At 43.2% G+C, this 22,271-nt stretch overlaps 1 protein-coding gene across 10 annotated transcripts in view; it reads right to left on the bottom strand.

Annotated features, from left to right (window-relative positions):
• FAT3 (FAT atypical cadherin 3) overlaps positions 1 to 22,271 on the bottom strand; it is a 762,831-nt gene that overhangs the window by 218,308 nt on the left and 522,252 nt on the right. For all 10 annotated transcript variants that reach the window (XM_043876646.1, XM_043876691.1, XM_043876701.1 and 7 more), the window contains one exon: positions 21,040 to 21,101. In XM_043876646.1, the coding sequence (XP_043732581.1) occupies positions 21,040 to 21,101 (62 nt within the window). The remainder of the gene's footprint in view (positions 1 to 21,039; positions 21,102 to 22,271) is intronic.

The following is a 22,271-nucleotide window of genomic DNA, read 5'->3' as shown; positions in this document are numbered from 1 at the left end:
GAATTTCCCTTCATTGATGATTCATTCATTCATTCATTCACACAACTAAATAGTTTCAGAAATGCTTACTGGATGCCAGGTACTGTGTCAAATATCAAGGACGTTATTCGCATCAGAACTATCTGAAGGTAGTTTCTATTAAGCCAAAAGAAAAATGCCATTTCATAGGAGAAATATGTAGACACTGTCAAGATATCCCAAGGTCTAATGGTAGCTAAATAAGGCTGACTGACAAACTTGGTAGTCCTGATTAAAAGAAAAAAAAAAAAAAATTCCGGCTCCATTTGATTTCTACTTCAGCCTCTTCCATTGACACAGATTGAGGCCAGTCAGGGCTATTTAACTGTCATAGATCTATTAGAATTTTCTGTTTGTCCCCTTTTTTGGTGTGTGTTAGGGGTTTTGATGTAGATGGTTTGGAAGATACAGATTGGAAAAGCCAGGATATTGAGCCTCCAAATTTTAGTGTGGGAAGTAATGTTCTCCTGTGTTTAAATGAATTTTGGATGACCCAATGGCTTTGTTCCAAAAATGTCCTGCTGCAGTGGAGGATTATCTCACATGGGTCATTACACTTCTAAGCTTTAAGCCTCAAAATGAGCATTAAATTAAAATTCCCTACACCTAATAGGCAGAACATTGTGACACTCAAAAGATGTGGAAGTGCTAACTGAATTCTGGGCAATAATATTATTATCACTGCATATTTATTGAGTTCAACAGGGTACTAAGTACTGTACAGACAGATAGTACATGCAGCCTATACAGAAAAAAGCAACTGCAGTATTCTTGTAACCGTCTCCTATTCATCTGCTTGAGGAACAGACAGTATAACTAGACTTTTTAGAAAGTATCCTCTTTTCAAAAGTGTCCTCAAGGTTTTCCATTCTTTTGTTTGATTGGAAAGTGGCCGATTTTCTACAGTTACCATTTATGAATGTGGCCAAGTCTCCCAACTTCAAAATTACCATAAGAATGCTGTAGGCATTTAACTGAAGAACTTCATTCCCTTGCAACCAGTAATTATGAGTGAAGTTTTCTGGGAAATCTTAAATAAATCAATTGTAAAATATGATATACATACCATTGTGTTTTTCATTCAACAGGGGAAATAGGAGTTTTCAAAATTCACAGTATTGCTCTTTTTAACTAGCCTTTAATTTTCTGAAAAGATGCATGCATTTGAATGTCAAAGAATTTAAAAATTAATGAGTGAAAATATTCAAAGCTGAAGCATGAAGCAAATTTCCCTTTTTTTTTAAAACAACTCTAGACACAAATAGGGTAAAAGTTCAAGTACAGTATACCAAATATGTATGTGCAAGAAGAAATATGCATGTGGATGAGCTACAAGAATAACTTTGCATACACAGAAACTAATTGAATTTCAGAAACCTAACTTTCTTTATTTAAATGCCAGTCCATCAGGGTTAGAAGAAAAAAAAATTAAGCACTTTAGAGAAAATGGGTTACAAACTGTCATTGTTGAGTTTAATGTTCTGACAACTTTGAAAGTAACTATAATGTAATTTCTCAAGTTGGTAGCTAAAATAATGGAACATTTGGATGCCATTGAAATGTATGACAGTCAAGGAGAGAACAGAAAAGCAGCGGGAACAATGCTTTTCTTTGCTTATAATTCTTTGCAGTTTTGAACTCTTGCTCCAAACCTTGGTTACGGCAGTCAAGGGCAGCTCTCTGCTCAGCTGTTCTCCTGTCATTCCTGCTCATATGAGCCACATCTGGGCCTGCTCACCACTTTCAGCAGCTCTCCTTTCCACCAGCTTGTCTCCTTCATCTGCTGTCAGGCCTATACCTGAACCCCTGTGCTAAGAAGTGAGTAATGTCTCATGTAAATGGGTCAGTGTTGGTTTCAACCTTGTAGGCTAGGTCTGGTCTTTGGAATTAGTATCTCCAGTTACTAACAAACACGGAGTCCAGTCCATTCTGTCCTGGGGATTGTTGTTCCATAGCTAAGTCATGTCCAACTCTTTGCAATCCCATGGACTGCAGCACTCCAGGCTTCCCTGTCCTTCACCGTCTCCCAGAGTTCGCTCAAACTCATATCCATTGAGTCACTGATGTGATCCAAACATCTCATCCTCTGTCGTCCCCTTCTCCTGCCTTCAATCTTTCCCAGCATCAGGGTTTTTTCCAAAGAGTCAGCTTTTCACATCAGGTGGCCAAAGTACTGGAGATTCAGCTTCAGCTTCAGCCCTTCCAACAAATATTCAGGGTTGATTTCCTTAAGGATTGACTGGTTTGATCTTCTTGCTGTCCAAGGGACTCTCAAGAGTGTTCTCCAGCACCACAATTTAAAAACATTAATTCTTCCGCATCCAGCCTTTTTTATGGTTCAACTCTCACATCAGTACATGACTACTGGAAAACCGTAACTCTGACTATACCAACCTTTGTTGGCAAAGTGATGTCTCTGCTTTTTAATATGCTGTCTAGGTTTGTCATAGCTTTTCTTCCAAGGAGCAAGCGTCTTTTAATTTCATGGCTGCAGTCACCGTCCACAGTGATTTTGGAGCCCAAAATCTAAGTAACCCTACTGTGGACAACATGAAGTTGAACTATAGGGAGACACGATTCAGATGCATTTGCCTTACCAACAGGCAACCTCAGAGATGGCGCTTCCTTCTACGGTTTCTGGACTGGCCTTGTCATTTGTCAAATGAGTAGAGTTACGTATTTATGTCATTGGAAATATCTGGGCACTGGCCTATGCAACTCAAGTTCCTCCTGAATAAGAACTGAGTTGGGATTCATTCCTTCCTGTCTAACCACAATAAAGAGGAGGGGGAAAACATTTTTTTTTTCTCCCAGTCCAATTCAGCCTATACTTACTTGGAGTCTATTAAGTATAATCTTAGTGCCAGGAGGAAAACAGAAATCGTCATTAAATACTTTGTAATCTATGGTCTCATAACAGACACATATTCATGAATGATATATTTCTTTCCGTTTTTACCTTAAGAAGAGATATTTCATAGGAGCATATTATTTTTCCTGCCCTCCCTCACTGAAAACCACACTTCAAGGTTGTCTGAAAGTGGAGTCTCTCTGGGTGCAAAGATGACTTATTCTTGGCATGCACACCAGCCTTTCCACAGTCCCTTTTATTTCCCAGTGCCAAGTTGGAGCTGATATGACATATGTAAGGCAGTCAGGGCTGCTCTTGTTCCTACTAGTTCTCCTTGTGTCCTGCAATGGGATTTTGTTTTGAAGCACAGGAAGGCATACGCCCCATCTAAATGGCATGTCAAGCCTCAGACACAGTTTGGTTTGGATCCTTTCCCCCTTTTGATGCCACGACTTGTCACCAGCAGAGAATGCAGATAGCCATGCCAAATGTGAATGTCACCTGCGTGCCCACATTTGGCAAATGTTTACCCAGATCTTTACTTTGAGAGTTAAACAGCTAATCATCTAGTTGTGTTGTTTAGTTGTTAAGTCACGTCCAACTCTATTGCAACCCCATGGACGGTAGCCCGCCTGGCTCCTCTGTTGGTGGGATTTCCCAGGAAAGAATACTGGAGTAGATTGTCATTTCCTTCTCCAGGGGATCCTCCCAACTCAGTGATCGAATCTGCATCTCTTGCAGGCAGGTTCTTTACTACTGAGCCACTTAGGAAGCCCTCATCATCTAATAGACAATATCTAAGGTACTACTTAGCATTGAAATTTTGTAATTCTGTGGGATTTATTGGCACTTTTGTGAAAAGCTGCCAATGATATGCCATTTTGCTTTCACTGAGAAAATGTTATAAAGGAGAACATTAATCTATAGAGGAAGAGATGAGGGTAGTTCATATTTGTGGATAAAATGTTCAGCAGTCTAATGTTACCTATTTAGGTTACATGTTCAGGTTTCTGATATAATTTTTCAAATTACATGAATAAATATGCAGTATTCTTTTTTTTCAAGTGTTTTAGATATATTGATGGAAAATTTTTCTTACACTTTATACTTCTTCCTTCAAAATGTTAAGGCTATAAGGTAGGGTTTCATAACTCCAGCCAAGGGAATTCATTTTGCTTGTATTTGCATGCAGTCTGGTCAAGTGCCTGAAACAATCTGTTAAGTGAAATTTGATCATGTCCAGGGTCTTGTTTTCAGTTGATCTACAGGAAGGAGGTTAAGAAAGTGACTGCTTTCAAGCAGGCACCAAACCAACACAACAAAAGTGTGAATAGTAGAGCTGGGAGTCTAGGTTGTATCCATTACAGTCTTCCAGAATAAGTGATGGATGGTCCACTTCTTAAGATCATGAAAAACCCTAACACACACATGTATGCAACCCAAAAAAAAGGGCCATATTGAATCTGAATTTTTTAACATAAAAAATTTCCCACAGTAAACTGATAAGTGCAAAAAGGAGGTTACAAAACTATACCTATACTATGATTTCAATCTTTTTGATAAATTGGATTATATGTCATTTATGAGCTTATACACATAAATGTAAAATAAAAGTTCATACAGTTTATATTCCAAAATGTAAAAAGTAATCATCATTTCATTGGGAAATTATGACTATTACATTTTTCTTCTTTTTTTGCTTTATCTCTTTTTTAAAACAACAAATACATATATAATATTATATGTTTCTGGTGCATCATAGTTACATGTTTTTACCTATTCTGTAATTAGAAATAACTGTATTTTTTTGTAGAAAAAGCTTACCATAGGCACTAAGTAATTTCTAAAAGAAGAGTTTTGAAAATAAATTCGAATTTTCTCCCTTTCATTGACGTATACAGATACATGCTTTAGATCATAAGAAATTGAGTTCCCTCTTTCCTACATATGGATGTCCTTGTGATATGACAGGAACTTTTAAATGAGTTGCTCCTGGAAGCATCATTTCTGAAGACGGGTAAATGGTTTTATGCATGTATCAAAGCACATATCATGGGTCTGTCATAGCCTTGCACAGAGAGATTTGTAATTCTTCATCCCGAAGTGGAGCAAGCACGCTCAGCTCCCACTGACAGAGAGAACAAGGTCTCCTATTGTCAAAAAGCTAAATAAAACCCCCTTGTGTTCTTTAGCTGAAAGCACATCTCTAATTCCTAGACACCGCAAGTCTGTCTGCCATAGCCCTGCCTCCCTGCTGGCAATGGTATAATGTGCTTTAGAGTTAGCTGCAGCCTTTTTGACTTCTTCATCTAAAGAGAAGGGGCCCACGGCCTTTGGATGGTAATGATGGAGCGTGGAAAGGTGTGTGTGTGCGTGCTAAGTCACATCAGTCGTGTCTGACTCTGTGACCCATGGACTGTAGCCCACCAGGCTCTTCTGTCCACGGGATTCTCTAGGCAAAAATACTGGAGTGGGTTGCCAGTCCTCTCTCCAGGAGATCTTCCCAACCCAGGGATTGAACCTCTGTCTCTTATGTCTCCTGCATTGGCAGGCGGGTTTTTTACCACTAGTGACACCTGGGAAGCCCCATGTAAAGGTGAGGCTTAGCCAGGTTTATGAACAATGGCAAAGAGGATGCCCCCACCATGTTAAGAGAAAAAAATGCAGTCATTTGGTATCTTTGTGATACCCACAGTTGCTTACAAAATACTTAATTTAAGAACAACACAAGAGAAAATCAAGTCCCCTCTAAATGGAAAAAGTTGGAAGACATTCTGCTTTTTTAGAAAATGGAGTTTGATTGGTCAGAGGATCCTAACCTGTGGACATTTGTTTCTTAGTTTAAAAATGTCTTTGTAAAGCTTCTGAAGAGGGATATTAATGATATTTATACATTAAAAAAATGAGCTTTTCCTATTTTACTTGAAATAGTATCCCAAGTTATCTCAACTATATATTAGCAAAGTATACCTTAGCATGGAACTGAGCCCCATGTCCAATTTTAAGATTTATCAGCATCTTTAAAAATGTATAGTGGCATGCCAAGAGTTATAACAGGGTACCTCATGAAAAATCTACAACCTTCCTTCTGAATTATGTATTTATGACCTCCTGAGGATGATAGATTTCAGGGAGAGAAATGTGATTTAGGAACTGCTTTTAGGCTCCAAACATACACTGGGGTTTGCAAGAGGCCTCTGTACTGACTGGGGTGCAGTGAGGTGAAGCTTTTCCCCTTTCTGAAAGTCAGTCAGCACCACAGGGATCATGTCAACCTTTTGCTTAGGCACCTACTTTTTGTAGATTTCTGGCAGTACAGATTGCAGCAGCCTGGGAAATAGGGATTGTCTGGTTTGTGGATTACCTGGAGCTCTAAACCTAAAGTTCAACCAGTGTCCAGTGGGTGCCCATGATGTCCCAGGTATCGTCCCAGGCACTGGGAGTATAAAGAGGGGCACTCCTCAGTTCTGGCCTCCATCCCACCGCTGGCCTTCACCAAAGAGAGGGCCGGGAAGGGGGCATTGTTTAGTCTCTGCGGGAAGCCCATCCTGCAGCTTGCTAACAGATCTGAGACGGCCTGAAGGATAGGCAGAGCTTGAAACCACTGAGCGCAAGGAACTGTGAGTTTAAGGTATCTGTCACTGAGTATTAGCAATGCTGTGGGTGACCTCCACTGAGAATCTTTTGATTATTCACAATCAGTTTACTATTTCCACACAACTGAGGTGCTGACATCTGAATGAAACAGAAAAAAAATTCCCATTATGTGTTGAAATCTTGAACACATTGCATTAACAACCAAACATAATTTAAGGCCTTAAAGTAGTTATAATTCTGGAGAAAACTTGGGAGTTAGTGATGAGACTGGGTAGGCCTAGAGATGGTTAACCTGGAGAAATTAGCTATCTGTCCCAGGCTAGTCTCAAGAATAATTATTGAGTCCCTGGATTGTTGGGAAAGGTATAGCTCCACCATTTGAGCCGGGATGCCTCTGTCTCCAGCTCAGATTCTGACTTAGAAAGTCAGGGGGACCACAGATCCCCCATCAGAGCCCCGTGACTTTCTTTATAACCAGGCCAGATCCATGGTTGATTCCTTATTTTGCCTATCTTGGGAGAATGGGCTGCTGCAACTTAGATGGTTATAGTCCATTTAGTGGATGTTAGCAAATGGAAGATGATAAATCTCTGAAACTTTAGGCTCATCTTCAGAAAAGGAAGGAAGAAATTAGTGCTCTTTTGAGTGCATACCATATGCCAGGATCTAGGTATACTTATAGATGCTATCTTGTTAAAGTACTGCAAATATATTCAACAACCATGGGCCAAACTATAAATACAATGCATATAATGCACTAAGTATTCTGAATTCTGCCACAAAAAGACAGCTTCAGGAGTCAAAAGAGAAAAATTTTAAGCTTCTAATCATATGGCGAACACTTTATATGCACCATGCACATGCACCAGGCCAATCCTCACAAAATGCTATGAAAAAGAGATTATAATTATTGTTATCCCAATTTTACAGGAAACTGAGACTGGGTGGATTAAGAAAGGTTATACAGCTGGTTCCTGCCAAGGCTTGTCTGCTTCCAAATGCTATGCTTTAACCACCTCTGTCTAAATTGGTTTCACATGATTCCAGTTCCAGTTCAGTCGCTCAGTCGTGTCTGACTTTGCGACCCCATGAACCGCAGCACGCCAGGCCTCCCTGTCCATCACCAGCTCCAGGATTCCACCCAAACTCATGTCCATTGAGTTGGTGATGCCATCCAACCATCTCATCCTCTGTCGTCCCTTCTCCTCCTGCCCTTAATCTTCCCAGCATCAGGTTCTTTTCAAATGAGTCAGCTCTTCGCATCAGGTGGCCAAAGTATTGGAGTTTCAGTTTCAACATCAGTCCTTCCAATGAACAACCAAGGACTGATCTCCTTTAGGATGGAGTGGTTGGATCTCCTTGCAGTCCAAGGGACTCTCAAGAGTCTTCTCCAACACCACAGTTCAAAAGCATCAGTTCTTCGGCACTCAGCTATCTTTATAGTTCAACTCTCACATCCATACATGTGGATGTGTTTATTTCTCAGTAAATAAGATTAAATAATTGTCTAAAATACATTTCCAAAATGTGAAACAACCAAATTTATTACAGGTTTTCTCAATTTTAAAGAAATTGTATTTGCCCGGATATATAGACCTATTTTCCTTGGCTCTGAAACCTGAGACTCTCCTGACTTCTCTTCCTTACAGTCTTCTGTGTCCTGCTGACAACCCTCTCAGCATCTCACTAAAGCAGTCCTGCTGCAAAATAGATGAGGTTGGTAGCCCCTGATTTGCCACAAAAGTGAGTCATTTGAAAGGTCCTGAAACAATAGCTCATTTGAAAAAAGCTCTCTGCAGCATGCAGAAGGCATGCCAAAGTAGTTTTCCTTTTTATTCATAGAGGTACTTGAGTTAAAATCTCAAGTTCTGAACCTGCTGCCATTCCATTTTTTATTTTCTCACAGACAGACTTAAAGTGCTCAACTGGGTCATACATGGTGTAAGGTACAAGTGTTGGTGGTTTCTGAAGGGCCCCGATGAAATCAGACTGCATGGATCATTCTGTAGCTCACCTATGTGTTGCACAAATAAATTAGAAAAGCAACACAGTGGGAGATGAGGGGAAATTAGCTGGGAAAGCCAAGGGCAGAGGGTAAATTTACCATTTCTGCACTGTGGAGAAGCCAGTCTGTACTGCTAGGCCGTACAGTTGGGAGCTCTCATGATTGTTCAGAGCCGTGCAGGGAAATCCGAACCTCTTCCCTGAAAAGGGAGAAGCCGTTTGTGTGATGCCAGCCTTGTGGGGTGAGAGCTGGCACCTGCCATAAGACCCCCGCCACAGGCTTGCCCCAGAAGCTTGAAGGAAGCAACAGCACATCACTCCACGGAGAAACAAAGGCAGATTCTCAGCTCCCTGAAACCTGAGTGCCCAGCTCAGCAAGCTGTAACCCGCCTGGAGCCATCAGCTGCCCACACAACACAGAGGCACGCAGAAGCCCCCTCATCTCCAGACTGAGCCCCTGGCCGGAAGGGCTTCCCAGGTGCGACGGAACAGGTCTCAATCACTGTGACTCTACTAATCAGTGTTCAGATTTAAGAGGACATAAATGCAACATTTCGCAAACAGGTAAATTAGAGGTTGTTATTTATGGAATCGAGGCTTCCCTCGTGGCTTAGCAGTAAAGAATCTGTCTGCCAACGCAAGAGACTCAAGTTTGATCCCTGGGTCAGGAAGATCCTCTAGGGTAGGAAATGGCAACCCACTCCAGTATTCTTGCCTGGGAAATCCCAGGGGCAGAAGAGCCCGGTGGGCTACAGTCCACTGGGTCGCAGAGAGTCAGACATTACTTAGTGACGAAACAACAAGAACAATTTATGGAATCAAAGATTGCTTTCAGACAACTCTCCGAGCATATGTACATGTCTGTTTTCCGATCATGAACTTGGAGGCTACCCAGGGGCTCAGAGGAGCAAGGCTGAGGGACGGAGAGCTGACGGGGGACACGGCAGACGTGACACCCAAGCAGCTCTATGTCATTCAAGGACCCAAAACAGCCCTCCCGCCCTCAGTTCAGATGGAAGCCGAGTGAGAAGAATGCTCTCAGCCAAGATCCTAACCAGCTCCGTGTGCGTGTGTGTGTGTGTGTGTGTGCTAGGTCTCTTCAGCCGTGTCCAACTCTTTGCAACCCCATGAACTGTGGTCCGACAGGCTCCCCTGTTCAGGGGACACTCCAGGCAAGAATACTGGAGTGGGCTGTCAACCCAACTCCTTACATGCTATCCTTTTCATCCTCAACAGGCTCTCTTAAACCTCAGCCCTGAGCTCATTTCTTATTTTTTTTTATGGGTCCAAAGGGGCATATTGTGAAAAAATGTGAGGTGAAGAGATGACAAGAGATTAATTGCGGTCTACAATCCATGTGAATTACCTCCTTTGTGAGAGGATTACATATTATGAGGCAAGTAAGGAAAGAAATCTTTTTTATATCAAATGTTGCCAAACAGGGGCTCATTGGCTTATAGAGTATTAAAAAATGGAGGTGTCAAATTTAATATGGGGAGATTTGGCCTGTAAATTTGATTTTGTTAAAAAGAAGACTTTCTGATGAAATGGCCTGCTCCCACAGCTGCCACTGGCTGAGCATCAGGGGAACGTAAGACCCACTGCAGTCCCCCTCCATCCCCACCAGCCCACATACCGCTCCTCTGAATTACTGCCCCAGCCCTGTGGGCATCTTGGAAACTCTGTTTTGAACAAACTATCTTAGAATTAATATTTGCTTTGAAAAATATGCTTGTGTGTCTGATATTTACTCTTTGGTCAACGGGGAAAATACAGCAGTCCATCAGCAATTCACATTGCTGAGGCTTTTCATAAAAAGATGGTTCCTAAGGATCCACATGAAGCTGGACTTCTCTGCAGGAACCAGAACGTTAGTCTTGATCTTACCTCATACACATGTGTGTGCACACAGACACGTACACCACCACCACTAATATTCCTCTTTAACTGGCCTGGAGTGCCCAAGGCCGTCCCTGCCTGGCCTGCTGGGGCACTGTTTAAGACACAGGAATGACAGCAATTTAGGAAAATCTACTGACGCGCAACGGGCTTCTCAGGTGGCCCAGTGGTAAAGAATCCATCTGGAATGCAGAAGACTTGGGTTCAATCCCTGGGCTGGAAAGATTCTCTGGAGTAGGAAATGGCCACCCACTCCAGTATTTTTGCCTGGGAAATCCCATGGACAGAGGAGCCTGGTGGGCTAGAGTCCGTGGGGTTGCAAAAGATTCAGACACGACTTGGGAACTAAACTGCAACACAGCTGATAAGGAAGGGTTTGTTTCTGAGTGAGAATAATTCCTGTGGGTAAAGGGGTACGATTTCTGGGAAAGATGGACTGGAAATCCTTCCTGAGGAGAGTGGAGGAAGCAGGCAGTCAGAAAGGCACGTGCTTGAGGCTAGGGAAGCAGGAAGAGCCTTCAGTGAAGAACTTAAACTCGGGGGTATCCCTCCCTTGTACTATGGAGCAAGGAGTATGGAGATACTCATATTTAGACAGAAGCTTTAGCCTTCTAGGCTGTAAGCATAGCTGCCCTGGTCCCTTGGTATCTGATGCATGTACACAGCCTTGCAAGGTAGTGGTGTGAGAAGAGAAGGGGGTGGGGGAGAAATGCGACGCGAGTGAAGTCTGGCTGGTATATTAATTACGAGGGCTGCCAGTACAAAGGACTACAGGCTGGGTGTCCTGAACAACAGAAATTTATTTATTTTCTCACAATTCTGGAGGCTAGGAGTGTTACCGCACCAGCCCTGGGTCTGCTCATCCTTGCACAGTAAAGCCAATCTACTGACACTGGGGTCGCTGAAGGAAAGTACAGCCTTTACTGCAGGGCACCAAGCAAGGAGAACGGGCAGCTCATGCTCAGAAGACATGGAAAGCTTTGATGGACTTCAGGAAAGAGATTTTAAAGGCAGTGTGAGGGAGGGGCTTCAGGGCGTGGAGTCGGCTGGCGCACAGTCCTCAGATCGGCTGGCATAGAGCTGAAGTGTGGAGCACCCTCAGCCATCTCTATTCTCCTGTGCACCTTCACGTTTCCTGATCACTGACTACCGAACTAGTCTTTGGAGACCCAGGGGAGGCCTGGGAGACAGACGCAAAAGGCGTTTCCTTCGAAAGCATACAGTGGGGCTTCCCTGAGAGTCCACTGGTTAAGAATCCACCTGCCAGCACAGGGAACATGGGTTGATCCCTGGTCCAGGAAGATCCCACATGTCGTGGGGCAACCAAGCCCGTGTGCATGGGTACCAAGCCCGTGTGCGTGCAGGTACTGAGCCCGTGTGCGTGCGGGTACTGAGCCCGTGTGCGTGCGGGTACTGAGCCCGTGCCTTAGAACCTGCTCACCCTTAAAGCCCTCACACCCTACAGCCTGTGCCCTGCAACAGGAGCAGCCGCCACGGTGATGCCCACTTGCCCCAACTAGAGAAAGTCCACATGCAGCAGTGAAAACCCAGCCCAACCGAAACCAAACACATGGTAAATAAATAAATAAAAATGACTTTTGAAAAAGCGCACAGGGGCTTGCATATAGTTCCAATGCCCATTTTTCTTTGATACTCCTCAGTGTTGTGGGGAACAAGTTCAGGAAGAGAGGAGATGAAGATTTGGGTAGAGAGGTTGATCGTAACCTCAGAAGAGGAGCTCAGTTCTAGGGGGACTCGGTGTCCGGAGTCTGCGGGGAAGATGTCAGCAGGTTGGCTCCTTCTGAGGCCTCTCTCCTTGGCTTGTAGCTGTCATCTTCTGTCTTCCCATGGTCTTCCCTGTGGGTGTGTCTGTGTCCAAACGTCCTCTTCTTGTAAAGACACCTGTCACTCTGGATTAAGGCTTACCCTAAAGGCCTCAATGTCATGTAATTACTTCTCTAAAGACTCCAAATAATCATCTTCTGAGGTAGTGGGGATTCAGGCCTCAACATACAAATCTTTTTTTTTTTAAAGTTCTTTTGGCTCTCTCCTTCACACCTTCTTAACATTTATTTACTGATTTTTATCCTTGGGCCACACTGTGTGGCAAGTGGGATCTTAGTTCCCTGACCAGGGATCCAACTGGAGTCCCCTGCTTTGGAAGCATGGCATCTCAACCACTGGACCACCAGGGAAGCCCCCAGCGTAAGAACTGTAAGGGGATATGATCTGGTCCGAAACAGTCGGCGCACAGTCTCTCTTCAGCTGGAGTCCAGGCGGGACCCACCACAGGGGCCCAGCACCCTCTCAGATGGACTCTGTCCTGGAGCTGGGGCAGGGCCAGTGACAGGGTGAGCCCTGTCCAACGCAGGGCCTGCCACTCCGAGGAGCAAACAGCGGAGGGGCTGGTGAAAAGATGACCAGACAGTATAACAGAAAACCTCCTCTTCCCCTACATCTGTACCCCGATCCTTGAGGGGGGCGCTGAGCTGACTGTTGGGTAAATCTGCTGTAAAGCGAGAGTGGGGGAAAGATGACTTGATCTGCCACACTTTAGCACGATGACGGATGTGCAGGGCTGTATATGTCCTATAAAGTACAGAAGGCCTATACTGGACACCACTACGAAGTGACTGTGTGACCTTCAGCCTCTCCTCTTATCCAGGTCTTAGTTTCTAAACAGGAGAGAAGCAGTTGGGACGACATGAATGAAACACAGCCCCTCGACTCCAAGACAGAAGCTAATTGTAGTAGTTCATGAACAATTGGCAGAGTCATCTTTAACAGAGATCAGCATGAAAGGCAAGGAAACAAACATCCAGTGGGACACACATGCTAACTCCAGTAACAGGACCTTGGTGCTAGCCCAATACCAGGCTCAGAATAAGCATTTAAGAAAGGAAGAAAACACGGAATTGAGTTTCTGTTAACTTCACTGAAGTTGATAAATACAAAGAACAACTAAGACTAGTGAAGGAACCGTTCTAGAAATAAAGAACAGGAAGAGAGGGTTCTAGGGCTCTTTTGGGAGTTCTGGAAAATGAAAGTCACAACCAACTCTCCTTTAGAGGCCCATACCTGCTACAGGAGTTGTCTGCGTGCACAGACACACAGCTTTTTTGATGGCCTACAGGTACTTCCTGCAAAGTTTTTTGAAGGTGGCAAACAGCTTAATGAGACAAACGGCCATTTCACTAGGAGTTAAATTACCAAAATCTGGACGGCTTAATGGGTTGAAATAGACCTGCAACTCTTCACCACCAGAAATTACCATCATCTCAAAATCAGCTGCTTACCAAAGTAAGAAACCACTAAGGATGTACACTCACTAAAGAAATCAATTTGCATCCCAAGGCAAGAGGAAATGTTATAAAAACTTACGGAAGAGCAATATTTTTTTTTCCCCCTCAGAAAATACAACTATAAAAAAGGATGAGAATTTCAGACAGGAAGAAAAAATAGTCACAGGAGATGCAGTACCAAGGACGATGGATGAGTATGCTAAAGAGACAGATACTAAATAATTTACATTCCTATAGATCTAGCATATTCCTCTGTAATGTGTTCTGTTATTTATACCGACTGCATTATAAAATCTCACCACCTTCTCTGAGCTTCTTCAAGATATACCCATATAGACAATGCAATTTCTCACCCTCAGTCTTTACACTGGTTACTGGGCCTTGTCATCTTTTTCATTTGCAAATAAAATACTCTCTCTGTTCTCTTCTGGAGACTTTTATCAGAACCATCCACCCCTGAACAGAGGAGCATTTCAAGATCAAAAGAGAGGCAAAGTCACACTCTTTTAGCAATTGAGATAAAGATTCACACATAATTAGGCCGGGACAATAGGATTATTTAAATGGATGTATCTTTTAAGAAGAATCAACTGCTAGAAGCTATTCAAATACTGCAACCAGTACTAAAAAAAGACAGGGAACTGACAAGGCATTTACCATTACCAGGACAAGGACAGCATGCAAGGGAAGAGGGCGGGCAAACAGTGGTTTAAAGTGCCTGTGCACAGGCCTCCCTGGTGGTCCAGTGGGTCTGAATCTGCCTACCCGTGCAGGGGGCACTGGTCTGACCCCTGGGCTGGGAAGATCCCACACGCCATGGAGCAACTGAACCTGTGCACCACGACTACTGAAGCCCAAGCTCTCTAGAGACTGCTCCGCAGCAAGAGAAGTCACCGCGATGAGAAGCCCATCCTCCACAACTAGAAATTAGCCTCCACTCACCGTAACTAGATAAAGCCTGCACACAGCACCAAAGATCTAGAGCAGCCAGAAGTTATTTTTCAAATTGTGTTCCTATTTTATGGGCTTTCCTGGGGGCTCAAGTGGTAAACAATCTGCCTGCAACTCAGGAAACCCAGCTTAGATCCCTGGGTTGGGAAGATCCCCTGGAGGAGGGCATGGCAACCCAGTCCAGTATTCTTGTCTGGAGAATCCCATGGACAGAGGAGCCTGGTGGGCTATAGTCCATGGCTGCAAAGAGTTGGACACGACTGAACTGAATTGATATACATATTTTACAGATGACAAAATGGAGGACCACAGTTGATTTAATTTGGCAAAGCAGATGGAGACAGGCAGAACACTCTGTCCCTTCTGTCTGCAAGCCTATGCACTTTTCCCGATGTTGATACCCACCTCTGCGATCTCATGGAGAGGGAGAATAACGGTGTCTTAGAGTAATCACTCATTCACACACCCTTTATTGAGAGTCCCATGGTTCCCAGGTACTGAATTAGATGCTCTGAACAGAAAGACAAATAAGACAGTCGACTGGCACTGACAACACCGACCCCCATATTCCACCGTTCCTGGAGTACGCTACCTAACAGACATCATCTTTGGTACCTTTCATTTGTCATTCTGAAATTTGGAAGAACAAATCTGGCTCCATATGAGAGCTGTTTCTTTTACTTTAACCTTTGTATTCCCTTGCTCTTGCTATAAGTTAACAATGTTGCCTACAGCTTGAAATAGATACCATAGCCCATTCCAAAGGCTCTGACCTTTAAGAGTATAACACTTTCCCATTCACATAGAGATAAATTTTCAGAACAAAGAATAACATTTGTCTTGTTGGAAGATTACAGGAGCTTGTGACCTGATCTATGTGGACAGCTACAAAAACCAAGGATTCTGACACGAGGTTTGCAGCAACCAGCAACCAACCATACCCCCGCCCCTTGTAGTACAAAATAAACCAGAATTCTAACTGGGTAAAATGGGTCTTTGGGACACTAGTCTACCATCCTCTCATCTCTGCTGGCTTCCCAAATAAAGTCACTATTCCTTGCCCCAACCACGTGTTATCCCTTGATTCTTTGGCCTATCATGGAGGGAGCAGTATGAACTTGGCTGTTCAGTCGCTCAGTCGTGTCTGACTCTTTGTGACATCATGGACTGCAGCATGCTAGGCTTCCCAGTCCATCACCAGCTCCCAGGCTGTGCTCAGACTCATGTCCATCAAATCGGTGATGCAACTTCAAACGCTCTTTACACCAACCCTATGCTAGAAACTGTGAACTTCCAGATGTTCAGGCTGGATTTAGAAAAGGCAGAGGAGCCAGAGATCAACTTGCCAACATCTGCTGGATCATAGAAAAAGCAAGAGAGTTCCAGAAGGACATCTACTTCTGCTTTATTGACTATGCTAAAGCCTTTGACTGTGTGGATCATGACAAACGGGAAAATTCTTCAAGAGATGGGAATACCAGACCACCTGACCTGCCTCCTGAGAAATCTGTATACAGGTCAAGAAGGAACAGTTAGAACCGGACATGGAACAATGGACTGGTTCCAAATTGGAAAAGGAGTATATCAAGGCTGTATATTGTCACTCTGCTTATTTAACTTATAAGCAGAGTACATCATGCGAAATGCCAGACTGGATGAAGCACAAGCTGGAATCAAGATTGCCAGGAGAAATATAAATAATCTCAGATATGCAGATGACACCACCTTAATGGCAGAAAGCAAAGAGGAACTAAAGAGTCTCTTGATGAAGGTGAAAGAGGAGAGTGAAAAAGCTGCCTTAAAACTCAACATACAAAAAATGAAGATGGCATCTGGTCTCTCATCACTTCGTGGCAAATAGATGGGGAAACAATGGAAACAGTGACAGACTTTATTTTCTTGGGCTCCAAAATCACTGTGGATGATGACCGCAGTCATGAAATTTTAAAAAAATGCTTGTTCTTTTAATAGTAAGAAAAGCTATGACAAACCTAGACAGCATATTAAAAAGAAGAGACATCACTTTGCTGACATAGGTCCATCTAGTCAAAGCTCTGGTTTTTCCAGTAGTCATGTATGGGTGTGAGAGTTGGACTATTAAGAAAGCTGAGTGCCAAAGAATTGATGCTTTTGAACTGTGATGTTGGAGAAGACTCTTGAGAGTCCCTTGGACAACAAGAAGATTAAACGAGTCCATCCTAAAGGAAATAAATCCTGAATATTCATTGGAAGGACTGATGCTTAAGCGGAGGCTCCAATACTTTGGCCACCAGATATGAAGAACTGACTCATTAGAAAAGGCCCTGATGCTGGGAAGGATTGAAGGCAGGAGGAGAAGGGGACGACAGAGGATGAGATGGTTGGATGGCATCACTGACTCAATGGACGTGAGTTTGAGCAAGCTCTGGGAGGTGGTGATGGGCAGGGAAGCCTGGCGTGCTGCAGTCCATGGGGTCACAAAGAGTTGGACATGACTGAGTGACTGAACTGAACTGAACTGATGTTAGAAACCATCATCTCCACTTAACAGATGAAGGTAAAGGGGATTCAGAGAGTGTGACAGCCCGTGTAGGCTCTGTGAGCAGTCCCCACAATAACCTCAGGACTGGCTGAATGGATCACACATGCTTTTCCACACCACTTCCATTCACTGTCTTGATGAATCAAGTTTCATGCCCATAAGGAGATTAAATATGGTAGGTGAAGAAAAAAATCTATACAAGTAATTATAAGAAAGAATTAATGTGTTTCTTTATTTCACAACTGCCTTTTTGATAACTAGGTAATCAAGGCTAAAGTCATAGCCATTAAGCTAAAACTTTAATTCACAGTTTAGTTTATGCATCATTTTCAACTTTGTGCATCTATTTGCTGGAATTAGCCTTCTATCTCCACTGCAGTCATAACTGGCTATCAAGGGATGTACTTGTGAATTTTTCTATAGTCTTTTGCTGCTCTTGTTTCTTTAGCAAGTCCCTTTGATTCTGATAATGACAATCCCTTCTTATAGTCACAGATTTAAGGCAAATGTTCTATAAACTCCAAAACCCTTACTGTGTGTGTGCGTGCATGCTAAGTCACTTCTGTCATGTCCAATTCTTTGTGGAAAACTGTAGCCCACCAGGCTCCTCTGTCCATGGGATTCTCTAGGCAAGAATACTGGTGTGGGTTGCCATTTCCTTCTCCAGGGGATCTTTCAGACCCTGGGATTGATCATGAGTCTCTTGCATTGACAGGCAGGTTCTTTTATCACTAGTGCCACCTGGGAAGCCCTACAGTGTATACAGAGTCAGTTTAAATATCTGAAATTAAAGTACGGCATAGTACCAGCAGCATACAATTAAAGTGCCTTCCATAATCAGGCTAGCACACTATAAACACATCATTAATGTCCTCCTGGTTACCTATTCAGAAGTGTATCTCCCAGGTCAGCTTCTAAACGGAGCCTTTCAAGAAGAGTTCAATTTACTTGATTGGAGAGGAGAAAGATGAAATAGAGCCACAAGTTTAATATGAGTTTAAAGAGGAGCATAGGGTTATCTTGCCAATTAAAGGCTTTCTAGGAGGTTAATTACCCACAGGCTGGACTTAAAACTCACACAATGTATTGGCAGTTAAAAAAAATTTGTGTACAGCAGAGAATTCTCTTCTGCACTCCGAATGATATTATTTTATTCATTTTTCTTGCAGGGCTGAGTTAAAGCAATATTCTTTCTATGATCCAATCAGAACAAAGAAAGAAATGCCATTCAAATGGTCGCAGAAATATTATACATAAAAAAATAATATGACTAGGAATTTTATAATTTAGGGAGTGAAAGGAGGAGTGTTATGTGCAAGAGAGAGAGAAAGAAGAGGAAGAGAGATAGAGAGAAGAAGACAGGTACTCAAGCAGTTTTTTGAAAACCTCCGGAAGAGTGTTTACCGAAGAGCACCTCTGATGGGGAATACTGGTGAGTGGGCAGAGCTGGAGGGCAAGTTAGCTGGAAGGCAAGCCTGATGACCTTTAGGTATTCAAATTCTACCCCGGGAACTTCAGAAAAGCCATATGCTCTTAGTTGGCTAGAACCATGATGGGATTTGTATGAGACCTTCATCCACGTCCCCATCATCTCTCACCTGGGCCCTTCTGAAAGAACCCCCTTCCCCAGTCTGCCGGCTACGAAGGCCCTGCCCCAGCCCCTGTCTGACCTGCAGGACGCCCCATCATCTCTCCCTCTGCCGATCCTATCACGCCCCACCCCCTCCCCCTGCTTCATGGCTTGCCACCGAACTTGGGAGGAAGTTCAGAATCCTTACCACAGTCCTATTTGTGTTTTCCAGCTTGCTTTCCTACCGCCTCTACAGCTTTCTAACTTTACACCCTCAGTCACACTGGCCTGGTTCCATGTCTCCAACAGAAGCTTGGCTTCTGTCACCAAACGTCACCTCCTCAAAGAGGCCCTTCCGATTGCTCCACTGCATTTGCCTACCCACTCCTCTCTTACAGGCACTGCCGTGGAGCCTTCTGTGAGCGGCCCAGAGCGCTTGTGTCTGCAGTGACAGCATTCGCTCGTTGGCTGCCTGCTTGCCCATCCTTACCACACATTCTGCGTCCCTGGTACGCAGCTCAGCCCTGGAGACACGGCCAAGCACAGTGCTGGGGCCTCCGGCTCCTTCTGCCCGGGAGCTCTGTCTGTCCGGGAGTGTGCAGATGAAGCTGAATCTTTAGGAAAGGCCAGGCTCTGTGACACCGTATGATAATAATTAAAACCACAACAATTTTATCTACGTCTTACTGAGCACCTGTGTTCGTCCAAAGGCCCAAAGTGTTGGGTCAGTATTCATGTAAGTCTGTGAAGGATGGGAAACTGTTAAGGATTCCTTTGGGAGTGAATTCAAATGCCTGGAAAACACTTTTGCCTCTTTTCCCTAGAATCACACTCTGCACCACCCCACACCCCCCCCCCCCCCCCCAGGACACCACCTTTCCGGGGACAAGGCAGTAAGTGATCTCAGCAGATTTCCCAGCTAATGAGACACCGTCCCTCTTCCCTGCTGGGAAGTAATAGGTTCAACTATCTGAGAACCCAGCCCCTCCTGGAGGCCTGGCCTCTGCTGCAGAGGAAAGAAGGCCATGAATATAATATAAGGGCTATTATTCTGGCAAACCTACTCTAATTCTGGAGCAGGTATGTACTGGAGCCCATTAGGATGACTTTGAAAAAAGAATTACAATAATTATTTTTTGGCAGCCTGGAGTCTTTTATCTTTATGTGATGATAGCAATGTTTTAAAAGGGTTATCATAGTGCTGCATAATAATAATAATACTTTATTAGGTGTAATGGTGTAAGAGTTTTAAAAATACTTTGATATAAAAGGTCAGGTTTAATCCTAATAATGATCCTTTGAGGTATACGGAGTAGCAGTTATTTGCCACATTTCACAGTAGGGAAACTGAGGTCCAAGGCAGCTGAACGGCTTCTAAGGCTCCAAGCTAATAATGGCAGGGAAGTCCTAGGACCCAAGGCACTGATTTCTAGTCCAGTGTTCTTTAAATAAATCATTACTGGAGAACTGACTTAAAGGAGACTATCAGAAGAGATGTGAGGGGTGTGTGTGTGTGCGCATATAGGACTGTGGATTCCAGTGAGTGGTTCCTCCAACTGACAGATCAGTTTAGCAGCAAGGACACAATATAACAAAGCTCTACCTTCTAAGCATTGTCATCCACGCGGTGTTGAGACTGTCACACTTAAATCACAGCATCATACATATTACCCAGGCTTCAAGCTTCTCAATAAAGAAACCTGATGTGTATGGGAAGAATGTTTCAAAAGACTCTTTCATTTCTATTTTCTCATCCCTTGCCTTATGTTTTTTTTTTTTTTCCCTCCAGAAATAATGCTCTTACAGTTTATATTGCTGCTTCTGTCTTACTGAATTACAGGAGCACATTTTATGGTCTCTGGCTGTGAATCAGCCAGCTTGCCCTTCCTAAGTCTCTCCCAAGCAAAGAAACGAGGAGCCTAGCAGTGCCCTTCTCCACAAAGGGTGTGCTTCACGCTAACTGCTGCACTTCGGCGCTCTCTCTTTTTACTTCTGAGGCCACAATGGCTTACAAGGCTCTGCTCCTGAATTTTCTTTCCTGATTATTGACAAAGGGGCCCAAAGTCAAGGCAGAGATGTTGATACATCTGCTTGCTTTCAGGAAGGGCAAAGGTCCCACCATCCACTCTTGGCACAGAGGACTGCATTCACAGGAAGGCACCAGAAATCTCCAGCTTCAGAACCAATCAGCCAAGAGAAATAGCTTCATTTTGCGACCCACTGTATGTGAATGTTCACATACATTCAAGCTCCAGTTCACGGGGAAGGTTAAAGTAGTTGAGGGAAAGGCAGTGTTAATGAATATCGGCTCCCTCTATGCGCTTACCTCCAGAAAATGTTCTGCCTGCTGTTCTCGATCCAATTTCCTTGAAGTTGTTGTAATCAGACCTGTGTAGAAATGAGAATATTTGACTTGTAAATATCTGGGGCAAGCAGCTTACTGAGTGTGGGAACCAAGTCCAGTTAAAGGAAAAGCAAACGCATGGGGAACAGTATAACTCACCAGTCAGATGGGCTCAGAATTACTCTTTGAACAAAATAATACTGACAAAGAAAACCTGAAAAATTTGTTTCTGGGTTCTGCTTTCCACTGTTGAGGTACTTTAATCACTTTGGGGATGTAGAACCTCACTAAAGAACATTTGTTTTTCTGGTAATAAGGAATTTCAATGATTCATCTGCATATGACTGAAATTCTGCCATAGAAACCTCATTGAAGATTTTAAAGTTCTTGAACAATTAATAGATTGCTGATTAGATTCAGGCTATGAAACAAAACTTTCTTATTTAACTTTTTTACGCTTACATAATTTTTTGGTTATACTGACAAAGAAGGTTATTTTTGCAATAACTACTTGTACACACAATTATTTCAAATTTACTCATATATGAAAGATCTCATGCTGTAGCTTTATCTCTTTATTTGTTTGAATCTTTATACAAATAAGTTCTACATTGGAAATAACTATCTTTCCTATGAATGGCATTTCTCATTAATCATCCCTCTGAGCAGAGAGACAAAGAAAAGGGAAGGAGAAGACAAAACTTTCAAGGCCATCCAATTTGTCTTTTGCAGATTTTATCATGATTATTCTTAAATGGCAATTAGGAGGTCAAATTTACATTCCATTTCTTGATTCCACACTGTCCCTGAAAATAAGGCCCTCTGATTGGGGCTGCTGATCTATGCTGATCAATGAGAGAACTGAAAAGCTCACTCTCAGTGCTGGTGAAGTGCATGAAATATGGAAAAGTATGTCATCAAAATCTGCTAAGGCGTTCACGTCTTTAATTTCCAGTAGTGGATGGAGTACATGATTTTAGAGAAAGCCAAAAAAAAAAAGACTACAAGGGGTTAAATGGCTCCCCATGGCCTTGAAAATAAAATCCTACTGGAAGTAACATGGCTGTTAGGGTTAGGGTTAGGAAGATCTGACTTCCAGTAGAACTTGAGCCTCATTATATGCTCTTTGTAACACATTACCATGCTAAATGACACACCCACAGCCTCATGACAGTCACAAGACTGACCATAAAAGGCCAAAAGGTGGGCGTGGT

Source organism: Cervus elaphus, chromosome 2 (assembly GCF_910594005.1).
Source record: "Cervus elaphus chromosome 2, mCerEla1.1, whole genome shotgun sequence".
Lineage (NCBI taxonomy): Eukaryota > Metazoa > Chordata > Mammalia > Artiodactyla > Cervidae > Cervus > Cervus elaphus.
This window is presented reverse-complemented; position numbering and strand designations above follow the sequence as displayed.